Below are 17,863 nucleotides of genomic sequence, written 5' to 3'. Positions count from 1 at the left end.
CTGAGTTGCTGAGACTGGGTTTGAACTTGAGATCTTCCTGCCTTGGCCTCCCGAGTCACTGGGATTTCAGGTGTGCACCAGGGCTCCCAGCCAGGGAATTGCATTTTTGAGAATAACTAAACATTTGTTTGGTGATTTCCTCTTTATATCCTTTGCCTATGTGTCTGTGGTGTATTCCTGCTTTTCCTCACGACTTAGAAGAGGTCTCTATGCAGTCTTAGCCCTTGGTCTGGATTGTCCACAGAAAGCAGCCTTCCTGCAAAGTTAAGCTAGGATGCCTGGGTGGGGCCTGGGTGGGAAGGCCCCGCCCATGGGTGTGGCTCACCCACCTCCGCTGCTCCGCCCACAGACCTCCAGTGGAAGTCCGGGCACATGGCCGAGAGCCTCACCAACATGCCCCGGCGCTCCCTCTACATCATCATCGGCGCCCTCTGCGTCGCCTTCGTGCTGATGCTGATCATCCTGATCGTGGGGATTTGCCGGATCAGCCGCATCGAGTACCAGGGCTCTTCCCGGCCGGCCTACGAGGAGTTCTACAACTGCCGCAGCATTGACAGCGACTTCAGCAATGCCATCGCCTCCATCCGGCACGCCAGGTGAGCAGGCAGCCAGGCAGCGAGGGAGCTGCCGCCCCGGCGCTGTCCCGGTGCTGTGCACAGGACTACAAGTGCATAGAGGGAGGGAGGGCTTTTTGTTTTGTTTTGTTTGTTTGCGGTGCTGGGGATTGAACCCAGGGCCTTGTGCATGCCAGGCAAGCACTCTACCAACTGAGCTGTATGCCCAGCTCCAGAGAGAGGGTTTTAAAGAGTAAAACACACGTCAACATGGTGCCGGGGGCACATCTAAGACCACTTCATGAGCAAACCCTTCTTCACTGGCCTCTAGCTTTGAATGCTTCCATTCAATTTAACTGTGTTGGTCTGTGACTATAAATATCTTATTTTTAATCGCTGTGCATTGGACCGTTTTTTTGATGATTTCTTTCTGGAATGCCTTTATGTTGCTCTTAAAATAGTCAACATGGATATAAATGATTCCCTTTGATTTAAGGGCCCACAAAAATAAGGATAAACAGCTATCATTCTGCATTTAGCCTTATATTGTATAACGCAGCCTCCTAGTCTGTGGGAGATGAGGAGTTAGTAACGTGTCTTAGGAGGAACTTAGTTCAGGTGCCTCAAGTATGGCATTAACGACTCCATTCCATGACTCCATGTTCCAGACATATCATTTAACCTTCCACAAATCAGTTCCCTCATCTATAGAGAGAAAACTGTGGCAGTCACATTAAATTATAAATATTAAAGGATATATAAACAGAGAATACTATATTTACATCTCCAAATCTACTATATGATGCTAAAAATAAGCTAACACTTTACTGATTTTTGCAAAGAATGTTTATTTCAAAATGAATCATAATATTAGTTGTTGAAGTGAGCCATCTTTTCTGTTAACTGATGGAACAATTTGAAACACACAGTTCAGAAGGTCCAGCTGTACTAGACATTGGGCCGAATGGGGTGTCTTAAGAGTCTGGCTCAGGGGAGTAGTTAGCCATATGACCTTTGTTGGGATGTTGCGTGTCGAGACTGGTCAAGACACAAGCAGATCCAAATTCTATCTGAATGTCATAGCAGCTAAGAGGTTCAGAGAATTTGCCTTCTCCAAAAGAAAAACCCAAATCCCAGGCCTAAGCCTTATAGTGATCTTTTTGCTTCAATAGAAGCCAAAGGCAGAACCTGATTCTAGGGAGAGGAGCCAGTAGGAGAGAACGTGGGCATCAAGGAGCATCTGCCCAGGTGCCTCACTGGGGTTGCACCTGAACTTATTTATGCAACCAACTCAGGCCCTGCATGGCTGCTCACCTGGGCCCCTTCCTCTCAGGGCCAACTCAGGCAGTGTAGCTTCCAGAAAGTGCTGGATCAACCCCATGCAAGCCCCACCTTGACTGTTTATTCAAGTCTTTCCTGTGGCTTTTATTTCTACGTCTCCCACAAGTCCTGGCACATAGTGAACCTTGCTAGAATCTAAGGTCTGAAATGAATGCATGATCTTAGTCCAGGGCAGGTGGAAGGCGCCTCGAGCTGTTTGAGAGGTAGATTCGTCTCAGGTCGCCAGCTCCGTACGTGACCTCTGGCATGTATTTGCGGTATCACTAACCAGAAGCAGAGAATGCAGAAAGGAAGGGAGAATTGACATGTTCCCTCGCTGTTCAAGAGTCTTCTCTTTCCTCTCTGTTCCCGGAGGGGCTTGGAATCCATGGCTGCTCTATCTGATGTGTTAGGACACCCAAGAAATCAGATTCCCTCCAGTCCCAGAGGCACATGCAACTAAAATCCTTCAGGGCTGCCATGGAGGAGTAGTGCATTTCAGCCCCAGAATAGTTAAAGATGGAGGCATTGGGACCTATTGCCTGTATAACCCACTGGGATGATGATTAACTGAACACTGTTATAGGAAAAAATAGACTTGAAAGCATGTATAGAACCCAGTTCTTGTATGCTGTTAATTTTTATCAAAAATGCTTAAGTCATGGTTTCTAACCAGCATGCTCCCACATGCACCCATGACCGCAGATGAAACTATCAACATTAAAATAATACTTTCCCAAGTATCTGGAATTTAGGAAAGCTCTGCTAAACCTTTCCGCAGCTACAACAGCATTTCAACAGTCTGCCTGGGTAGAGGTCATGGCTGGGTGTCTGGCTCCTTGGGCTTCTTTGCTCTCTCCTTGGCAGAAACTCAGCTCCTTTGATGTTACTGGCTCCCTAGTTTCCAGCAGTAGCGTGTGGCTAATGTCCATTTCATGAGATGTCTCCTGCCACCAGCCTGGAGGTGAGAGTGGATCGAAGTGCTTGCAGCCCAGAGGCCCCACGAGACACATTCTGCGTGGGTCACTCACGAGAGTGACACTCACGAGATATTGTGGGTGTGCCTGGTGATTCTGATGTCATAAGAAACTCTCTCTCTTTCTCTCTCTCTCTCTCTCTCTCTCTCTCTCTCTCTCTCTCTCTCTCATACCAAAAGCCATCTGTCCCACTGCTGCTTTGCTCACACCCAGCAAGACAGGGTTTGCAGCTAAGCAGCAGGACCAGGGCCATGACGCTCCACATTCTGACCCTGAGGTCATGTCTCAGTGGCTGACTGCTTACTGTTCTGTCTGCTAGAAGTGTCTGATCACAGAAAAAGGAGAACTGCAAAAGGACATGCTCACTCTCCCCCAAAGAGCTCCAAGCCTTCGGATTTCAGCCTTTCTCAAAATGAGGTCTACCTGCCATTCTTTGCTGTATGACTTTAGCTTCTGACTTTCAGGGACTCTGAACAAGAGGAACGGACACTCTGACCTGCTTTATAACTGGTAGCAGTATCTTCTGTTTCTTTAGAGAAATCGTCATGCAGGTCTTGTCACCAGAGTCCACGTTTGAGGCGTCAGGGTTACTGTTCTGCTGGTGCTGAGCCCTCTGTTAGTGCCTCTGTGGTGGCCAGCATTGCCTGAGAGCTTCCCATGGGCCAGACACTGCCTCTGCTCTCACCCACAATTTCAGGAGTTGACAGGAATCCCAGGACGTGTGTTTCTTCAGCTCCCTGTATATGTGAAGAGAATCTGAGCTCAGCAAGGTAGTGCAGGGTACGCAGGGTCGCACGCAGTTTGTGGGGAAGCGAGGATCAAAACAGGTTTGCTGATCTGTGGCAGATGCCTTTAAACACGTGGGCTCTTGTCAGGAGCAGCAAAAGTGAGAGCTGTAGTTCAAGGTCGCTCACGTGCATGAAGGCTGCAAGGAAGTGTTCAGAACCCAGGCTGGGTAGCTCTACCTCCCACAAGGGCTGTGACCTTGAGGTTAGCCCGAGCTTCCATTTCCTCATCTGTGAAATGGGACAGATGGTCTGTGCTCACCTCACAGGGTTGTGGAGATGGGATGAGAAGGCTGATCAGTGAAAATGAGACATGGGATTCCATGCTGAGCAAGCGCTCAGAACAGTGCCTGATGTGTGACCCCTCATGGGGCGAGGGCGGAGCTGGGGACAGAGCCACCAGATCAGGGCCAATGAGCCATTTTCCAGGAGAGGGCGTGTGTCAATTCATTCTCATCTTTTAAAAATCCCTCATACATCCTAAGTAGACATTTCCCAAGTGTCATGGTCAGGTCACAGAACGTGAGCCACCTTGGGTGGGAACATCATGCAGAATGTTGAGTAAAGCCAGTTTCAGTGTATGGAGTCTTTTCTCAGTTTTGTCAAAATGTGTGATAAACAATCAATATGACACTTTCAGAGGTGTTTGATACATATTTGCCAAGGGAGTTGAAAGGATGTAGGGTCAAGAGTTCAATAGACTAAAGAATAATGCATGAAATGTCCACACCAGGTCCTTTGAAGAGAGGGACTAAGGGTGATTCCTGGGGTCTTCATCAGAGGCCCACACCACTGCTTGGACTCTTCAGGTCCGCTGGTCTCTGTTGTGACCACTGCACTTTACCTGTGTAATACAAAAGCAGCCAGAAACAGTATGAATGGTTTGACTGTATTCCAATAAAACTTTATTTAAAAAAAAGGCAATAGGCTGGAATCGGTCTGTTGTCTCTATTCTACATTATAATTTCCTCTAGTTTCCAATTTATATTTTTATGATCAAAATATACCTTCCTGATAAGGAAAAAATTGTGCTATTTTAAAAAAAGGGCAGTCATATAAAAAGTCTTGCAATAAAATAGGCGACCTTTTACATTGGTTTCGTGCCTGAGAATTTAAAATGGAATTTTATAAGGGTTAGCTGATTTGTAACGTCCTCCCAATTCTAAGGTAGGAGATATAAAAAGCCGTTAGCATTTTCAGCGTGGATGTGAATGCACATTCATTTATCACCAAGTGTGAGCCTTCTACTGTGAGAGCCATAAGAGATTCAAGCAGTCTTGCCTCAGTTCACTGGGTGTTAAAAAGCCACAGTATTTCTGTGAAGAAAACTGTTTCAGCTTTCAAGTGGTAGATTCTGCACTTCCAGCGGAGACCTCTGCAACTCACCCAAGGAATCTGTACAGGGTTCTCAGAAACTAGGAAGTTGAAGTACAGGGATTCCAGCTGCAGGGCCATCAGTCTCTTTTTCTTATCCTGGGGGCGTTTGTCCCTTTGACCAGGTTACTGTTGTAGACAGCACTATGCTTTATGACCCATTCTGGTTGGTGTTAATTGGCACCATGCCACACGGCCACATAAGCCAGTCTGGACACAAAGGATGCTCCATCTGGTCTACCTTGAACACGCATGGGTGAGCAAATGACTGGCTCCAGAGCGGGTTTATCCTTTGCCTTCTAACTTGGTGACACCTGTCCTCACATCTGCCTCTGGGTCCATGGTAACATTTCAGTCCATGGGCCTTTGAACTATCACTTTGCTAAGGAATGGCATAAGGTAGAGGCTCGAACTTTTTAGATTTCTGAGAAAACAGATTCTTCAAACTGTGAAATCATATAGAAGTAGGTTTTTAAGAGACATGTTTGACTTATTAAGTTGCTTGAACTTTTCCTAGCAGCCAACTATTTGTTTAACTAATCAACTAATTAATATGATCCATTGCTCACATTAGAGTTCCCACAGAGAAATAATCCCTTGGCTAAAAGGCTAGGATATGAAGAGCTAGCCACTGGGTTGCTGGATTTTTTTTTTGTTAAAATATCACTATTATGACCAACATATCTAGCCATTTTATGAAAAAAAATTCTTTTCAAGATATCTGCACCTTAAAGTAGTAGCTTCCAACATTTTCAGACTTGGGGAAAAGCACCAGACACTGTGGGTTTTTCATCCGTTGCCACTTTTCCCGTTCTGATTATACAAGTCCCAGGTCCCGTCTGTGAGGAACAGTTGTGGATCTTCAGGGAGACTTCACACTTTAGAAACAATCCCTCTTAAGATTGCAGTGACAGCGGTGGAATTCTTGGGGACAGAGAGCTTTAACCCTAACCCTGCCTTTGCCTGGCCTCCACCTGGCCTGGGCTAGGCCGCTACGCCCAGTCCCTCTTGAGTGACTAGGAATGCCACCTGGATGAAGGTTTCAAACTAGAGGATCACATGAAGGATGCTCTGTTGTCTCCTCGCCACTCAGTCTTCCTCTCATCTCCACACTCGAGAAGACAGTCTTTGAAAAGATATCAAAGGGAGAAATAGGAAAAGAGGAGAGAAGAGACAGAAGTCACAGTAAATATGCCTTTAATTCCTAGGGACCCCATCCTAATAACCTTTTTAAAATTTATGTTTGGGGAAAAATTCCTTTTCACATGAGCCCTGTTGCATTTGAAAGAGTTAAAAAAAAATGCTGTCTATAAAAAAGAGGAGCGATGGTAGCGGGTGGTTCATATGGAGGACTGTTTAAATCATGTTTCACTGCAGAGGCTGTAGGGAAGGGAAGGTCCTGACTGGGAAGAGACCACCCAGAAGTTGAATTTATTTTAATAATTGCCATCCTAAGACTGGTTTGGCAGGAAGTCCTGAACTTGGATTTTGAGTCCTCTGGCTTCTGGCCGTCAGTCTGCTGTCAAGGGGGATTTTGCTATATACAAATCTGCTGGGCCCATATTTTTGTGCTCAGAGAAAAGCAATAGCTTGTGTGTGTAGCGCAGGGGTGTCTGGGAGGTAATAGGTGGGTGGGATTTGATGGCCAATCCTGGCAGCTGGTGAACAAACACCTCAGTATTTTAGGTCATTTCCTCCCTCTGCCCTCCTGTTGGGATCTCAAAGCCTTCACAGTTTGTTCCCCCAAAATCCCAGGGGGAAAGGCTGTCTGTTCCCCCGCACCACCCCCACAGCCTGCCCCCAGGGAAGCCTGCCCGGTCATCCTGTATTCCAGGCACTAAGGTGGATATAAAATAACCTGCCTCTCCAAATATTTATGGGTCTTGGAAGAAAAAGACAAATCAATACACGTTTTCTTAAAACCTATTGTAGAGCTGTCCTGGCTGGCTGCTCTGCCAAGATTGAACCTGGAAGCTTCGCCATTAATTCGGGCTCCATGCTTTGTGAAATCTATGTTTTTGCCTCCTGCACCAAAGACTAACTTTTATACTTTTTCGACTTTAATATCAGGGTGTCTTAAGTTTCTGTACTGGCTGAAGAATATGTTTTTAGAGCATTTTGACAGTTCCATTTGATTCTCGAATATGTTATTCTCACCTCCTGCCTTTAATAGGACTTGGGGTCCAATATTTGTCTCACCAGAGTCCCCTCTCTGTGATTGCAGGTTTGGAAAGAAATCCCGACCTGCGATGTACGACGTGACCCCCATCGCCTATGAGGATTACAGTCCTGACGACAAACCCTTGGTCACACTGATTAAAACGAAAGATTTGTAATCTTTTTCTGGGGATTATTTTTCAAAAAGATGGGATACTACACTCATTTAAATATTTTTAAGAAAAAAAAAAGCTTAAGAAGTTTAAAATGTTAGCTGCTCAAGAGTTTTCAGTAGAATATCAAAGAACTAATTTTCTGCAGCTTTTAGTTTGAAAAAATATTTTAAAAACGAATTTGTGAACCCCATAGACTACATTTTAATGTACTCTCAGCTCTAAACCGTAGGCTTCTCCTTGTGTGTGCTCTTTCCATGGTAGATACTCCCGTGAAGCCCAGATTCATTTCTGTGGTTGTTACAGAATAAGTCTAATCGAGGAGAAGTTTCTTTTGACGTGTGAGTGCCAGCTTTCTGAGTAGAGGTAGGAAAATTATGTAAAGTAGAATATGAAGCATAATACAGTATACCCGTTACTTAAAAAGAAGTCTGACATGTTTGTTTTGTGAAAAAGAAGCTAGTTAAATTTATTATTCCTAACCTGAATGAAATTAGCCTTTGCCTTATTCTGTGCATGGGTAAGTAACTTCTGCTCTGTTTCATTGAACTTTGCAGAAACATTCTTTCGAGTTGTCTTTTTCGTAACAGTCGTTGAACTTGGCCTTGAAATCATACATAACAAATGGGCCTAGCGAGGCGAATTACGATCGATTTTGATCTGTATTTTTCTTTTGAAAGTCAAGGTTTTTATATTGTGAGTAAATTAAATTTATGTTTTGAGTTATTTGTGGCTAAGAGGTAGTGAATGTAAGAGAGTACTGGCTCCTTCTGTAGTAAGTATTTCTCATAGTGCATCTTTATTTATATCCAAGACATTTTTGTGCCTGTATTTGATTGATATGTGCTTCTTCTGATTCTTGCTAATTTCGAAGAGTATTGAATAAATGTTAGCAAGTCAAGGATGCGCCTGTCTCTTTTGTTCTTTCAAAATTTTGTAAAACGTTTTAGATTTGATATGGACTGTCAAACAAGCAATCCTGTTGTTCATGTCATTTTAAGTGGTCTGTGCAATCAATATACCTGATGTGGTTTGGACATCCTGCATCCCCCAAAGGTCCCTATGCTGGGAGCTTGGACCCCAGTGGTGATATGGAGGTGGTGGACCTTTAAGAGGTGGGTAAGAGGTCCATAGGTCATTGGGGGACTCTCCTGGGAAAGGGCTAACATTAGTCCTCATGAGAGTGTGTTGTTATAAGAGAGTGCCCAACCCCTGAGTTTTTCTCTGGCTTTCTTTTTGGTGACCTGATCTCTTCCTCCTACATATACTCCCACCATTGTGACACTGTGTACTGTTAGGATCTCAGCAGAGGCCAAACTATTGGGACCCTGTGATTTGAATTTCCAGAACTGTGAGCCAAATAAACCTCTTTTCTTGATAAAGTTAGCCTGCATCAGGTATTTTGTGATAGTAAACCAAAGTATCTAATACAGTAACCCCATGGCTGCCAGAGCCACTCCCTGCAAACGCTGGGAGCCTCTCTTGCATCCTGATTGTCAACATGAAGGGTGGGAACTAAACTAGGTTGTGCAACTCGATTTGCCAGTGAAAGTGACACACGTGAATGTCGAGGGATGAAATCCAGAGCTGCTTCTGGGCATTATGTGCAGGTACCTGTGACCTTAAGAACTATCTCACATGCTGCTTTCCTTCAGGGGACAAATGAAATTGCCTCAGCAAACATTCCTTGGTCCTTAGGAAACTGAAGGTAGATCAGAGCCACCCTGTATTCAGTTCCACTCTGTCAGGATGCTGTGCTGGAGTCCCAGTGTCATTTTGAAAAATGCATTTTTAAATTCACAGGGAAATTTTTGGTAAGGCCAAGAGATGTCCTGAAATCAGGTGCCTGGGAGGGAGGGGCTGGAGCAAAAAGAATAACTCAAGATGTTTTCCTCCCATCTACCCTCAGAACATCTGCCCCTAATCTTACAAACAACATAGCAGAACTCCCAGATCCTGATTATTAGATGATACAGTGCAATATGTTAATATTTTTAGCTTGTTTAAGTGTTTGGAAGTAAAGTAAGAACAAAATATTAGCTGTCAGTTAAGTCACCATGGGAACATGCCGTGGAGTGGCCCACAGAGCTTGCTCGCTCCTTCTGCCTGGGAAAGACCCTGCTGGTCGTGAGGCACACAGACACCTCCAGGGGAGACAGGAGAGGCCCTGGACCAGTGGCATGAGTAGAACCCCACTTGGTCCATTCCCCTGTGGCCCCACGGGGGCGTCTACACTGCTGTGTCTCCTCTGCTTGCGGTTCTTCTGCTTCAACCTGACCCTCTAATCATTTTCAATCTCGCAGATTCTCAAAGTAATCCTACATGATGACCCTTTAAGGACTTATTTGAAAATAAAAGACCCTTTAGTCTTTTACCAATCACAGTTTCTCTTTTTAAAGCAAATTAATGAAGCCTGTGAATTCAGACAACCTGAGAGCAGACCCTGAGCACCTTTAAACATCACTCATCATGGAGATGTTCAGTGGTGAAAATTCGTCTCTCTGAACGTGTTCTGTGTCAGACAGATGAGCAGCAAGAGCCACACGGAGGACCCTGGCTCCTGAGTCTGTGGCTTGCTTTGAACCAGACCCTCATCTAATGAGCAGATAGATAAAGAATCGCACTTCACAGAGCCCTGGAGGGGAGGTTAACTGGCCTCCAACTGCTTCCCTGTAGGAGAGGATTAAGACCTTGCTTTAATCATTAACTTGATAATGACTTTGGGTAAGCAACTCTCTGAACCTAAGCTTCATAATTTGGAAAATAGGGGTAATGATAGGGCCTCCCATGAAGGGGCATTGAGAGAGTGCCCGCCAGATGGGTGTCCTCAGCCCATCTCCAGTGCGCACGAAGCTTTCAGCACCTGTTAGCGGTGGATATTGTTGTTAGTCTCACTTCAGATACATTGTTACAAAGTAGGTCAACCTGGGGCTCTGGCGGTGGGTGACTGGTCTGCAGGAGGTGCTTGCCTGGAGCACCTTCTCCCGGTGTGTCAGACACTCCGCCATCTTGCACTGTCTGGGAAAAGCTGCGCAGACGCTTGAGAGCTGATGGTCTCATGACGTGAGTCGGAATCAGCCCTCTTCTCTACTCTGGCCTCCACAGGGTTAGGACGGGGTGGCTGCCATTGGGCGTGGGGCCGCCCGCAGTGGGTGTCTCTAGCTCATCGGGGAGTCTTCCCGCAAGCTGCTGCTTGCAAAGAAGTGACACATGCAGAAGAGTTGCCTCGTAGGGGTCTTAACAGTTGAGAGTTGTTTTCTCTGATGTAAGTACCCAAATCTCCACTTAGCACAATGAGGTTGGGAGTCACAAAAACTGAGGGTTGTGTGGGATTCAGATTTGATCTTTTTCTCAAAGGATGCTGTAAATTGAGTTCAACAACAACAAATTTTGGGTACCAATATGTTGAGACCTCTGTTTTTTTTTTCCTTTTAAAAGATTTTATAGTTTACTTCTAAGGACAAACATAAAAACTGCAGGAAAGAAAGACGCATGCTACATAATTACAGAGGACAGATCACAAAGCCGCAGACGCTTGGCTGCCTTAGAGCATCTATTTCTCCCCCGTCTAACCCTGGGGGCTCGCCTTTCCAGCTTCCTTTGTCTCTGGAGGGGAGCGTGTGGCTCAGTATTTATTGGCCAGCAGGACCATCTGGGAGTCTCCTGGGACTACCCCCCACACACCATAAGAGAGTGATGGAGGCTGGGAGCGCCTTCGGATCCTCTGAGCGTGGCAGGGGGAGCCGCGATGCCGGAATACGAAGAACAGGGACTCGGGCCTTCTTCCTAAGAGGCTCTGATGAAGCTGGTGTGATAAGAGTCGCTCCTGCACCCGAGGGTCCTTTCAAAACTGAGGAGAGGCCAATTCAGAGCAGAGGTTGGTAAGCTCTGCCCCGAAGCCAGAATATGATCCAGTGTTTGGTTCTTCGACAGACATCAAGCTATCTTTGAATCCAGTGATGCACAAAGGTTTCCTCCCCTTTCAAGGGTTTCATCCTTTTCTTTAGTAGAGTGTACCACCAACAAAAGGGCTCAGTTATTACTGTATCTCGGTCTTCTGTGGGATGTGGTTTTCTCCCTTGTTATGCACATAGCTACAGAATAAGCTGGAGTTTCTGTCTTGAACAGCGAGGCTGAAACATTGAATCTCTGACCCTTTACAAGGTTGCCTGGCCGCTGCCACATTCTGTAGCTGAGTGAAGCCACGGCCCTCGGGCCAGCACCGTGCTGGCCTGTGCGAGGTCGCAGGGCACGTGAGCACGCTCCTCCCTCCCCACCTGGAGAAGGAAGGGTCTTAGTTAACGGTATCACCTACTTCCTGGCATGGTGTCTGACCTCCAGCAAGTCGACATTATTCCAATGGATTGGAAAGCGCATTGCCATTAAAGAAGGGCCAAACGGAAGCTTGTAGGTGGGAGAACAATTAAGGTAGGGGCTTAACAACGTGAGGCAAGACCCCGCATCCATATGGCACCCGCGGGAATGTGCTGAAGGATTTCACAGTGACGTGCTCGATCTCTGCAAGATGTCTCTCCTTTGCATCAGTTGACAGGGGCTGGGTATTGGAGGACCTGAACTGGTCAATCAAATGTATTACTTTTTAAATTTTGCCTCAATTGATTGTGTTTCCTCACACACCACAAAACTCGAGGTGGGTGGTTATGGACTTCAGTGAGGGCTTTATGGGATGTCACGAGAGGGGTCACAGTGCCTGGGAAGAGGCCTACCACCACCTGCAGACTCCACTTCCTGTCTTGTTCTTCTCTCATGTTCCTCTCCCTCTCCAGACATGAGACAGTCAGTTCCATGTTTGGTCTTGTTGTAGAGCAATTGCTGTTACCCTTGGGTCCCTTCTATCTCAAATGCACATCACGTTCATTTCCAAGGCAATGCTGGCCTCCTTCTGAAAGGACTTGTCAGGGAACGCTCCCAAGAAGAGTACATGGTCCATGTGCCATCCTACCCACGGGTGGTGAGGTGCCTCTGACTACAGGGAACACAACACCAGGATGGCTTTACCTGTAGGGAAGTCTTGTACCTGGAGGTCCAGGACAAAGGTCAGCTTCAGGATCAGCTCAATCCAGCAGCTCTCACTCCATGGCCCTCCTCTGTGGGATGTCTTCGGTGTCAGGCTGCTTCTCTTGGGATGGCAGAATGGCTGGCAGTTTCCATACTCAACTTACCTTATATAAATGTGTAGCCACTCATTCTGTCTCCACTCAGTTTATTTTATCTTGTGTTATTATTTCCTACCATACCTGCTCCTATCTGACATCACATTGAGTTACTTTTTTAATTGTTCACTTTCTGATTTTTTTCCTACCAAGATTTAATTCTAAGCCTTGTCACTTCTGCACCACCAGTGCCTGAAACAGTGCTCACTGCACGTAGTAGCTACTTAAGAAACAACTGTTGAATGAGTGAATACCAGTATATTCAGAGAACAAAATGGCAGGTTCCCTAGGGGGGGTTTCTACTCCAGACATCTACTTAACTCTCATTGGTCCAAACTGGTCCAAACTGTGCATTTTGGAATTGTCCCTTAGGTCCCGCTAACTCACTCACTGGGAGAGGCCCTGATTCCTGAAGCATTACAGTTGGGGCGCACGGGATTATCCCGGAGCTGGGAGAGGCGTTGTGGATTCTGGAAACCCATGGGATGTGCAGTGAGGGGTGGGAGGGAGAAGCACCTGAACAAAACCGCTAAGGTGGGTGACGGCCAGTCATCTCCCCTCTCCGGGACTGTGCTGTGTCACCTTTGATACTGAGCAGCTGGCCTGTGGCTATGGCTTAGCCTTCAGGCCACACGGATCCACAGGTGTGTTTTGGCTTGTTCTGTATCATGTGTGTAAACCCAAACTTTAAAATCAGTAGTCGCTCTCTCACACGCACGTTTGTGAGAGTCAGTTAGCTGGCTCCCGCGGAAGCTCGCCCTGTCCGGCTGTCCGCGCACACACAGCGGCAAGCGCTGAGGCTGAGCAGAGCCGAGGCTTCCGCAGGTGGGGCGTCCGCGCCCCTCGCGTTGGTTACCCCTTGTCACGGCGGTTCTCCGGCTCGCTTCTCCTCCTTTCCTTTCTTCGAGTCAGCATTTCTCTGTCCTCATGCCGTCACAACAGGTGCCTGAGCCCCGGGCTGCGGGCTGCGCGTTGCTCAGAAGGTGAGCCAGGGCGTCGCCCGTGGTGGAAGTGACGACAGGTGGTATGTGTTTCACAAACTCTCTGGACACCTTGCCTTCCTGGCCCCCCGGAGATATTTGAGTTGAGAGCTCAGGACGAGGTTGGTGATTTCCAGTGGCTTTTATTTTAACCAAAACACCTTGTCTTCCTGTGACAGATTAAAAAACATGATTCTCAGCTGAACCTGGTTAGGGACGCCTGATGCCCAGTTCATTTGATGTCCCACCACCTGCCCCCCAACTCCAGTGGTCTCTAAGAGTCCCAAGAGGACACTAGTCCATCCCCAGGGCTCTCCCTGTCCCTGTCCTTCACTCTGTCCGTCTGTCCCGCAGATGTTAAGGCACTCAGCACATCAGAAGCCCGTGCTGGGAAGGACGGACTCAGCCATACTCACTAGCTGACGTGGGGATGCCAGATTAAAGACCCCTCAGAAACATCGTTGAGCCTGGTTAGTGATGGGATGGCAGGAGCTCTGACCCGGGAGAGGTCAGGAAAGTGTCCTTGATATGTGACATCTAACGGGACCTGAAGGATGGGTAGTGATTCCCAGTTTGGGGAAGGGCACGTGCGATGTCTCAGAGGGGGGAGTGGACCCTTCTGTGGAACGGAAGAGCTGCAGCCAGCCGGAGCCTGTGCGTGGGGTCCAGGTAAGCAGACTCTGCTCTGTGCCCAGCAACGGCTGCCCAGGGGACTGCTCCAGAGAATGCGGGCATGTGTTTGAAAAAGAAAGCCTCTCAGGAGCGTTCATGGTAACTTTATTTGCAATGGTTCCTGATACCCTAGGATCCTACTAAAAAAATCCAAAGAGCAGTTGCCTCTGGGTACAGAGGGTGGAGGACCGACTGGAAAAGGAGTCTGAAGGAAATGTCTAGGGGATGAAATCAGTCTACCTGGGGATTTGACTGACAGTCACAAGAGAAATACACTTGTCAAATAGCATCTGACTACAGACTGAAGGTCTGTGCATTTTACTGTACATAAATTTTTAAATATTGATAAAGTCTGAAGTAATAATAAAACCCCCAAATCACAAGAGAGAGAGGAGAGCCAGGCCGGAAAACCTGTGGGTGAAGGCTGGGACGGCGGGAGCATCAGCTTGCGTGCTGGCAGGGAGGGAGGCCTTGCTGTAGGCTTCGGGCTGTGCTGAAATGCAGCCAGAACCTCCTAAACCTCAGTTTCTGGGTTGAATCAGCAGCTCCTTGGTTTTTGTAATGTGGGTTTTGCTCAGCTGAATTTCCACACTAGTCATTTCAAATTTTTTCATCTGCAGATTAAAATTTCGCCCACAAACACGTTTCCAGGCTGCTGTGTGGCAGGAGAGGCCAACAGATGATCTGTTGTTGCCATTTTTCTGCTGGCTTCTTTGAAAACTCCAAAATGCTAAAGAGGATGTTCACAAAATTGAAATCCTTTTATTATTAAACTAGTCCATGTGGAAAATACTCCATGGGCAAATTATCTTTTAATAAGGCGATTTCCTGCTTTCTCAACCCAAAAGGCCCCTTAACAATTCAAAATTCAGATATTGTGGTTTCCTTATATTGAAGCCAAGCAGCTCTTGCAGTCTTTCCAAAACGTGACTCCCACGGGGAATTTCAATTTAACTCATGATAGCGGGATCTTTCTTACAGTGAGATGTCTGCAAATACCTGGACATAAAGAGTATAATAAAGGCACAAAGTGGTCCTTAGATGGAGCTGAATTTAAGGCACACCTACCCTCACAATGCATGCATTGTGTGTGCTAGTGCATATGCACAAATGCATACACAAACACTAGAGAAAGAGAGGCACGTGTTCTATGGGCGAGCAGAGTTTTAAAAGCAATGAACTAGGTTCTCTCAAGCTCTGCATTGTTGACATTTTGGACGAGAGAGTTCCTCATTGTGGGGCTGTCTGTGCAATGTCGGAAGTTCTGTGGCATCTCTGGTCTCTACCCACGGGCTACCAGTAGTTCCTCCCACTTATGACAACCAAAAGTGTCTCCTGATATTACCCAACATCCCCTGGGGAACAAGACCACCCCTGAATGAGAACCACTGAACTAGACAAGCTGTCATCCCCTCTGAGGATTTTCATGTTTTCCATTCATGCATCCATCCACCCATCCATCCACCCACCCACCCACCCATCCACCCGCCCATCCACCCATCCACCCACCCCTCCACCCACACACACACCCACCCATCCACCCACCCCTCCACCCACACACCCACCCACCCATCCACCCACCCATCCACCCATCCATCCACCCACACACCCACCCACCCATCCACCCATCCATCCACCCATCCATCCACCCACACACCCACCCACCCATCCACCCACCCCTCCACCCACCCACCCACCCACCCATCCACCCACCCATCCATCCACCCACACACCCACCCACCCATCCACCCACCCCTCCACCCATCCATCCACCCACCCACCCACCTACCCATCCACCCACCCATCCACCCACCCATCCACCCACCTACCCATCCATGCATTCAATTAATTCTGTCCATTTGTATGACACATGTCCATGGAGCACCCACTGTGGGCTGCAGAGGATGGCTCTCAAGTGCCTGCTCAGGACTTGCTGGTGCTCCCTGACTGGTCTCAGGGTGGTGCTAGCAGTGTGCTAGTCATTCTAAAGATTTGAAAGTCTGTAAACATCTTAAATTGTCATGATTTAGAGTAATTTAGGTTTCCTTTGTAATAAGATGATTTTCACTCGCTATTCCAATACAGGTAGTTAACATTTATTGAGGCTAACTATATACTGGCCAAAGTGCTGAGCAATTTGCCCAAATTATGTCCTTTAATCCTCATATCAGTCCTGTGAGATAGGATTTTTTTTTTTTTACTGCTTATCTTAAGGTAGGGGAAACTAGGTCCTAGGGAGTTTAAATAGCTTTCCAAGATCCTACCGTTCTTAAGACTTGGAACCAGAGCTTTGTTCATAATCATCATCTATCCATCCATAATCATCATCTATCCATCCATTCACATATCCATTTAGACCTTCCTTAATTTGTCCATTCAGCAAATATTTATTCAACACCTACTATGTGCCAGTAAGCTGCTCCTTCACAGCTTTCCACGTTTGCTTTGTGAAGGTAGCTGAAGATACCATGGTAGCAGGTAGAACAGGAGTCACTTGGTCCTGGCTGTCATGACCTTCAACAAGGGTGCTGCTGTGTCTGCATCCCTTAACACTAGTGGGTGCAGAGAAGCTGCTGCTGAGTCTTCATTTAAAAACAAAGAGTAGGACTTGACCCTGAGAACTGTGTGCATGGTGTGTGAAGAGGGCACTTTCAGAGAGTCGGCCAAACTCTCCATACCACCTCCGGCTTCCTGTCATGCAAAGAGTGGGAAATGACTTCCCCAAGACTAGAGGGACCACAGTGCTCTTAAAGAATAGTGGAGAGGCTTGTGACCTGGAAGGACCAACAGCTCACTTCCTGGCTCATGGTGCACGTACCACACGAGTTACTCATTATTCCTCCTAAAGTGCCCTGGTGTCCTAGCTGCGCAGAGGCCAGCTGTATGCACAGGAGACAGAGGTGAGGCATGGGGAGGCCAAGGGTGGGCCTACAGAATCTCATGGGAGTTTAACTAGCTTTCCAAGATCCCACAGTCTGCTGGGTGCTTCAGCTCTGAAGTCAGGGGACTAAATGCAGAAGGCTTCAAGAGCAGGGTGACTTCCACTGAAAAGGTTCCATTTCTCAAACCAGGCAACGAGGGACACGACTTTTAATGGATTTGCTTTAACTCTCAAATGCTACCAAGGAGAGGTGATTATGTAATAGGATAAGAACGGCCGTCCAAGCGGCCCTGGCTGTGGAGTTGTTGCTTTGGCTAGTTGGACACAGCTAGGTTGCAGCACTAGGGTTAAGCAGGTAGTTAAGGTTCATGTTGTTGGCTGCTTTTCAGGGCCGTATCTTTAGGGCTCAGCTGAGTCAGTCTTTCTGGGAAGGTTGACTATTTGGGGGATCTTGGTACCATTCCTCATGGTCTTGGAGGAAACTGCCACTTAACACAGACAAGACTGATTCCCAGTGATTTCTCATTCTCAGATCCAGCGCTCCTGAGGCACAAACAACTTTTCCTTCAGCCTCTTCTGTTTTGCTTAGGTGCACCCCCAGCTGGATTGACGGTCCTGGGTGGAAACTCCGTCTCCCAGCCGAATCCCGTGAGCCAGAGGTAGCCGTTATTTGGGATGATTTTCCTCCCGTTCTGTTCCATGCCTCTTCCCACCCATCACATGTGGGAGATTGGAAAGCGTCAGTGAACTCTTTCCAGCCCTTTCCTTCCACCCAATTCCCTTCATTCTATTACTGAAAATAAGGTGTTTGCATTA

At 47.1% G+C, this 17,863-nt stretch overlaps 1 protein-coding gene across 1 annotated transcript in view; it reads left to right on the top strand.

Moving 5' to 3' along the window:
- Dner (delta/notch like EGF repeat containing) overlaps positions 1 to 8,241 on the top strand; it is a 301,332-nt gene extending 293,091 nt beyond the window's left edge. The window contains exons 12-13 of the mRNA XM_047547772.1: positions 350 to 596; positions 7,235 to 8,241. Coding sequence (XP_047403728.1) covers positions 350 to 596; positions 7,235 to 7,346 — 359 coding nt within the window. The 3' untranslated portion in view covers positions 7,347 to 8,241. The remainder of the gene's footprint in view (positions 1 to 349; positions 597 to 7,234) is intronic.
- Positions 8,242 to 17,863: the final 9,622 nt, after the last annotated feature.

Source organism: Sciurus carolinensis, chromosome 3 (genome assembly GCF_902686445.1).
Source record: "Sciurus carolinensis chromosome 3, mSciCar1.2, whole genome shotgun sequence".
In the NCBI taxonomy this organism is placed as follows: domain Eukaryota; kingdom Metazoa; phylum Chordata; class Mammalia; order Rodentia; family Sciuridae; genus Sciurus; species Sciurus carolinensis.
The sequence above is the reverse complement of the archived record's forward strand: the minus strand, read 5'-3'. Positions and strand labels throughout refer to the sequence as shown.